Below are 7,383 nucleotides of genomic sequence, written 5' to 3' on the forward strand. Positions count from 1 at the left end.
GGTGGAATGCTGGGATGGCCATCTAACTCCTCCTGAGGTGGCTTCATAGCAGACCGGGCATCTAGGGCCCGTGACCCCAATATGGTGCGTGCTGCTGCTGAGCTTGCTTTGAGCTGTCTTCCACATGCTCACGCACTGAATCCCAATGAGATCCAAAGGGCGTTGGTGCAATGCAAAGAACAGGTATATGTGTGTTTCAGACAGTTAGTTGCTTTACAACACTAATCACTCTAGCAGGAGTACAGTATATATTGTAAACCGAGAAAGGGCTACATACAGTAAAAACACATTAATGTTTCATATTTTTAGTCAGTTTCCATGTTTTGCCTTGCTTATAGATGTATCTTATTGCATTACAGGATAACCTGATGTTGGAGAAAGCATGCATGGCCGTAGAAGAAGCAGCAAAGGGGGGAGGGGTATACCCTGAGGTTTTGTTTGAGGTGGCCCATCAATGGTATTGGCTGTATGAGCAGACTGTTGGGGGTGGTGTAGGCTTCCAGCGTGAGGGGCCAGGAGGCTGTGGAGCAAATGGAGGGGCTGGAAGATCAACCTCTGATTCCAGCAGGAGTAATTTGGAGAGTGGTGGAACGGTTGAAGCGGGAGGAGTTGCAGTCACTGCCACGGTGACAGCTGCAGCAGTTGTACCAGTCATATCTGTGGGCTCTGCCATATACCAGCCTCATGCTATTGCTGGATCAGCTATGGCACATCCCCACACACAAGGTCTGCATCCTTACACCACAATCCAGACCCATCTGCCAACAGTCCTGTACTCCACAATATTTGGGTCATCCTCTTCAGCACGTCCCACGTCCAGCTGTTTTTCCAGTTTCTGGTGCTGCATACCCACAGGTAGGAGAATTGGACCCAACTGTCTGGGAAGCATTTGTTTGTGTGGTAAAAGAAAACACTAATATTGTGTTGTGCAATTTAATGAGAAGGTGGTTCAAAAAGGATGGGTCTTGATCTACATTATCCATTTGCTGGTAAAACAAATGGACATGTTTATCTTTCTGGTATATCGACAGGTAATGGGGGAATGATTCTCTGTCTGTTGTATTCTGTGGTGCATGGTATAACTGCAGTACTTATGTGGCCATTAAGCTGCATGTTGCTTGCCAGGTTTTCACTGGCACTCCCTGCCCTGTTAACTAGCAGCTTTTAACAATAATTTGTCAAATTTGCAACAGTATGCATGAAATGGATAAAAAACATCATCAATTAATTATTTATACAAGGCCTCTTGTCCACTTGATAGCGTTGTTACCAGTATTCCCACAGTTGAGCAATATCTGTTGTTGCTTTCTTGGTAGTGCTCACTGATAGTTAACTTATATTTGGGTGTTAAACAGCTTTAACAAGTAGTGAGCAATTTACAGTGAAGTGTTATCAGTCTAGCCTTTTTGGCTGAAATCACATGCTACCTGAACACACTAAAGTTTCAGCTCTAAAGGAGACCAAACAATCCAGTGCATAATCACAGTATTCTACATACCTGAAAAAGAACATGGTCACTTTCCCAAGCTAAATACAGTGACTATAGATAAAACCAAACCTGAGGTGTGAGGCAAGTCTGCTAGGTGCCTTCTAAGTCCTGTCACCACTGAGCAATGCCCTATGGAGTGTGTTGCACTGGAAACCCTGAAAGCTATATTTAAAGCAGTTGTTGATCACCTTGTTGAACATGGTCTGTGAGATGGACTTTCTTAATATGTAAAAAGTGTCTACAAGATTTTTTTTGTTTATCATACAATTGTGAATGCAGATTTTCCACAATAAATATGATAAAGGTAAAGCATATGAACAGACTGACCAGAAATGCCACCGTAGGCTACAAATTAAGCATTAAGGTTTCTAAGGACACACATTTACTTCTTGTTCATGTCACTGTTAAGTAAGATCTATTTTAATTTTAACTGGTGCTGACTTTCTACATGAGCATGTTATACTGCACTCTAGTAGACATATATAGAGTATATATTGTGTGAAATCAACATTCAGCAAATTTGTCAGGTTGAATTTTGCTGTGTGGCTCAATATTTCATCGTCTCCAGCCAGTGTGTCATCTGTAGGGAATAAACATAAGGACTTCTGGTTATAATATTTTGTGCATCCTTGCAGTTTGTTGAAGCTGTAAATTATTAGTTTTAATTTAACTTAACTGTGCTTGCAGGTTAAAAAGGATACTTTTTTCCTCTCCTGTAGGGCATGCATCCAGCCTTCATTGGGACTCAGTACCCTTTTTCTGTAGCAGCAGGAACTCATCCTCCACTGACTGCTACTGCAGTAACATTTCCTGGAATGCCTGTACCGTCCATGGCTCAGATCGCTGTACATCCCTACCATACTGAGACTGGCTTACCCCTTAGCACGGCAGTAACAGGTTAGTAGAAGAAACTTCACCATGTTATTCCTAAATTTGTTGCAGTATTACTGTCTGGTTTGTGAATAACCTAATATATCTGCTGTCGTTTCTTTGTCATCAGTAGGTGGTGTTCACACTGGTTCAACAATCCAGGCCATTCAAGGAGCTTCTCTGTCAGGCCTGCCCTCCCAGCCTACACCTTTGGTCAGCACACCTTTCCCAACTGAGGATGAGCAAAATAGTCAGCCTGTCAGTCAGCAGGGCCTCCATTACCTGCATTCTGCATACAGAGTTGGTTAGCACATATCTGTTTCTATTAACGAAGTATCTACAAGTCATAATTTTGGGCTTTCAGTTCCTATATATAGCAGAGATGCCTTCCTTACCTTTTTAGATGGCAGATGATAAACAACAACCCCTACGTGTTCTGTTTAAGGAGCCACATTAACTGTCCATTAGTTATTTATTACTGGTATTTCAATGCTCAGTATTTAGCTAATGCATTAATGAGTTAGAGGATATGTACCGTATCTACACATATTTGTGGTCAGTCCTACCTTATAAATTAGAAATGCAGCATACAATATAGTGTAGAAAACTGCAAATATAAACTTTATCCATGGTTATCTTTAAAGGCTAGGTTCAGCATTTTGAAGTTTATTATTTCACAATAGTACATTGCTGTCATTTGCCTTAAACAAATGATTGGTTGATTTGAATCTGTACTTAATAATTTTGTAAAACAGGATCTCTTTCCAGGAGCTTAGTTTCTTCCATAATGAAATGAGAGGAACAGTAAAATAAATCAAAAAATAATTAGACAGTAACCTGAATCAAATCTTCACCATAAGTGTTTCTCTTATCCTTCCTCCAAGGTGTTCTAATAATGCATTATGAAAAATTAGTATTTTGAACTGCTGTTCTCCTCCCACCAGGCCATGCTTTGCTTTAGAAATGCTTGGACGCAGAGCCCACAATGATCATCCCAACAATTTTTCACGAAGCCCTCCCTACACAGAGGATGTAAAATGGTTGCTAGGACTAGCAGCACGCCTTGGTAAGAGGACATTTTTAAAGATTTTTTTTTTTATTATTATAGGTCTATTTGTACCATAGTAATATGTATTTACCTATAGTTGAGTAAATTTTTATCAAGAACATTAATAAAGTTTACATCGATTTCACATCCAGATATCTTTTTCTTTATTTTTTTTCTAATAAAGTTAGATTTTAATGGTACTGAATCAAGGGAAGCAGGTATGCCAATATACTACATTCTAACTGGAAGTACAGGAATTGTGTTGACTTATCCATTTTAGGAAATAATAATTTATGTGATATAGAGATTAAGCTGATCTTAATGTCCCTATAAATATATAATAAAATTTACTTAAGTGTCTTGAGCATTATGACTGTTGACTATACTTTGTTCGGTTTTGTGTTGACACTAAAATCTGTTTTACCTGCATTAATAGTTGTAAAGTTTTTAATATATAGATTTTCCCTTCAAGGAAAAAATGCCAGTTTTGATTCCATATTTCCATATGTTTTGCATCTGTTGCTTTAGGGGATATAACTTTTAGTATGTAGTTGTTAATAATTTTTATATTGTTTGCTTCGTAAGTTTGTGTTTTATTTTAACACACAGCATATTTATTAAATAGTGTATGCTTTCCCAAGTCACCCACTTTGAAAGAAGTCTCTGCTTGTAAGACCTGCCTACCTGGTACAACTGTAACTAACAACATTTTTACTCATGGCAGACATCCTTCACGTAATTTGTTTTAGAATCAATGGGTTTTGATCCTGAAGTAAACAGAAATTTTATATAGTATATCTTGGAGCTAGACAAAATATCTAACAGATTTGGATATATCAATAGGTATCCTATTCATATTCAATTAGGTAATACAACCCCATCTTTCAAAAAACAATGTTTGGTTGTACTGATTCATTTTTAACATTTGCATTCAGTATTATAAAAATAGTAAAAAGTGTGAAGGATAGATTATAGTGGAAGGTGGTGTTGAACCAGATTATCTCTTCTAGCTTGTTTGTTCCATTCAATATTAAACCATGAATTCATTTTTTGACCTTTTTTATTGAAATTAATCATGGAATACAGAGTTTACCATACAAACCAGACTCGTATAGTTACATTAATTATTAATCCATAGCAGAAAGCTTTAAGATTCAATATCAATAGGAAAAAAAAGAAACAGAGTATCTTGATATTCTTGACATAAAAGTTTATATTGTATTCTTGCTCGTTAAAACCTAATGAACATTTACTCTGTCTCATTCAGTGTTTTGAAAGCCCATATTTTAGTAGTAGGGTAGACCATGTTAGACATTATTAGTTAACTGAACAGATTACTCAGATTTCAAAATACTATCAAGAGACTGTTCCATTATTCCACTTCAGGACACTTGTTAAAACAGCTGTGTGAACTTAATTTTGTGAACTTTGTTTAGAGAGATGCAGTAAGCGTAGTGTGTTTGCTTGATAATGTGTGGTTTCTTTTTTTCCCAGGAGTCAACTATGTTTACCAGTTCTGTGTTGGAGCTGCCAAAGGTGTACTCAGCCCTTTTGTTTCTGCAGGAGATCATTATGGAGGCTTTGCAGCGCTTGAATCCTGCTCATATCCATGCCCATTATGCGCATGCCTGCTTTCCATCAGTTGGTTCAGCGCTGCCAGCAAGCTTATTTGCAGGTGAGACTTGGCATCTCCAGTGCTTTATGCTTGGTGGGGGCAGGATTTCATTTTATGTGGTATGGATTTGAATGAACTTTTTTGTGTTTTTGTGACTCTTTTTGCAGTATATTCATCACCGTCTAATTCACCTAACCCCTGCGGACTATGACGATTTTGTGAATATCATCCGCAGCGCACGCAGTGCCTTTTGTCTCACACCGGTGGGAATGATGCAGTTTAATGATGTCTTGCAGAACCTGAAGAGGAGCAAGCAAACTAGGAGCTGTGGCAACGCATTTCTCTAGAAATGGCAACATTCTCACTTGAGTTCAAGGAGTCTTGGAGACTGGCCAATTTATGATTTTACACCCATGTTTGAACTGGAATGTGCACCTGTTTGCAGACAGATGAACATATGCACCATGTGCACAAACTGATGTGTACAAGTTCCTTGTTCAAAAAATTACACCGTAGTATGGTCTATGCTGAAACAAATTAACAGATGGCCCCTACTCCCTGTTCATGAGCGGATATAGAGGCATGTCAATTGTGCATACATGATCACAAAAGGACCAGGAAAAACAACATAGCACATATGCTAAGGACTGACCACCGTAATGTTTTTTTTAGGTGGACATTCATCCATGTCCACAAACAAGCACAGTTTTCAAGACACCCATTGTTTCTTTTTTTAATTCAGTCACATGCAGGATCTTGGTCAGGCAGCTGTAGCCCAATGTGTTTTGTATTTGTGTTTTTTTCCCCCCCCTCCTCCTCCTCCTATTTGATAACTGATCATATAACCACATTCCTGTGGAGCGCTAATGTCAATAGTGTGATTTTGTTTGTTTTTTTTTTTTCTTTTGTTCTAGTTTATGTAGCTTGTTGGTATTTAAAATAAGATTACAGAATACAAAAAAACTTTCAATTTATTAAAGAAAACGTTTGAAGATCTCTGAGAGTGCAGTTGCTAGAGTATTTTTATATTATTGAACATACGTGGAATTAGATGAAAGAATGCTTTAAAAGGTAGAATGGTCAAATTAGACCAGCTTGGTTGACATGTGCCCAAACTGGGAATGACTTAATAAATGTGTGTTTGTGTTGTAATGTCTATTTTGTATAATATTTTCATAAAAATAAACTGCCACCTACTTAGATCTAATTTCAAACATTTCATGACTCTGAGAGTCAAAATCACCCAACACATCTGTGTTTCTTGTTGGCAGACCTGGAGCACCTCCAGTCATGGACTGCTTCTCCTTATCTAAAGTAATATAATCTGAAAGGCATAGAAGTTGAATTGTAAAATCAATTATATTTCAGTTTACTTTAGAGTTTATCTTAAGACTCTTGAATGGATTTGACCATCTTAAAATGTGTCCCCTCAAGGTTCACTTAACTCTGAAGTCTCTGTGAGAGTTTGAATTCAAGAGGTTTTATAGTCAGAAAATTTTATAAGAAAGCAAATCTTAGCTTTTCTATTAAAGCAGTGGCAAGTTTCCCTACTATGTGGGAGTCATTACATCAGTTAGCTGTGTGGTTCATTGGAGACTCGGGACAATATACTGCACCTCAGGTAGGTCTGTAGTTCCTATTGGTTTTGGTTCCCAGTAGATCAGTTAGCTCTACGACCCCTTCCTTACACTCAGGACCCATTTCTGTGCTAGTTTGGTACTAGGATCCCTAAGGCACAAAACCGTACTGTGGTCCAGTTTGGCATTTGGTAGCTGTAACCTTCAAGGTCTGCCCCATCTTTTGAGTGTCAATTAGAAGTCATGAGGTGCTATTAATCCAGATCAAGTACCAAGTGCAACAGGCAAGGCAATGAGGAACACGGTAGATGTGTAATGTAATATTTTTGTATTTCCCTCCTTAGATTGCAGTGGTACTGCACAGTGGGGCCTGAAGAGTCAGTGATTCACACTGTTGGTACTGTGACTTGTAATTTAGAAAGACATTAAGTTGAGCAATATTGATGAAGTAGCTTTAATAAAAGATTAATAAAAGTGTTTCACTTTCTTACTGCTTGTGAGTGTCTGCTTTTGGAGTCAGATCAAGTATAACTATTACTGATGCAATGCCTACAATTGTTGGTTTCTTTTGTTACTTTGAGTGATTTTGTATTGGCTTTTCAATGTATGTATGTATGTATGTATGTGGTATATATATATATTACTATATATATATATATATTGTATAAATATATATATATAAATATATATAATATATATAATAAACTTTCTTAAATATTTCAATTGCAGAAAGAATCTCCTAGCACTATCACTGTTGTCATATTTAATACGTGGTAATTGATTT

The 7,383-nt window shown here is 37.6% G+C and overlaps 1 protein-coding gene across 1 annotated transcript in view; it reads left to right on the forward strand.

The window, feature by feature from the left end:
- zswim8 (zinc finger, SWIM-type containing 8) overlaps window positions 1–7,089 on the forward strand; it is a 105,284-nt gene extending 98,195 nt beyond the window's left edge. Inside the window, 12 exon segments of the mRNA XM_051923344.1 lie at window positions 1–44; window positions 47–183; window positions 360–770; window positions 772–855; window positions 2,209–2,386; window positions 2,493–2,667; window positions 3,304–3,425; window positions 4,902–4,963; window positions 4,965–5,024; window positions 5,026–5,082; window positions 5,190–5,340; window positions 5,343–7,089. The exon segment at window positions 1–44 is cut by the window's left edge and continues 40 nt beyond it. Coding sequence (XP_051779304.1) covers window positions 1–44; window positions 47–183; window positions 360–770; window positions 772–855; window positions 2,209–2,386; window positions 2,493–2,667; window positions 3,304–3,425; window positions 4,902–4,963; window positions 4,965–5,024; window positions 5,026–5,082; window positions 5,190–5,340; window positions 5,343–5,425 — 1,564 coding nt within the window. The 3' untranslated portion in view covers window positions 5,426–7,089.
- The last annotated feature ends 294 nt before the right edge of the window (window positions 7,090–7,383 follow it).

This window comes from Erpetoichthys calabaricus, chromosome 2, assembly GCF_900747795.2.
Source record: "Erpetoichthys calabaricus chromosome 2, fErpCal1.3, whole genome shotgun sequence".
Classification (NCBI taxonomy): Eukaryota; Metazoa; Chordata; class Cladistia; order Polypteriformes; family Polypteridae; genus Erpetoichthys; species Erpetoichthys calabaricus.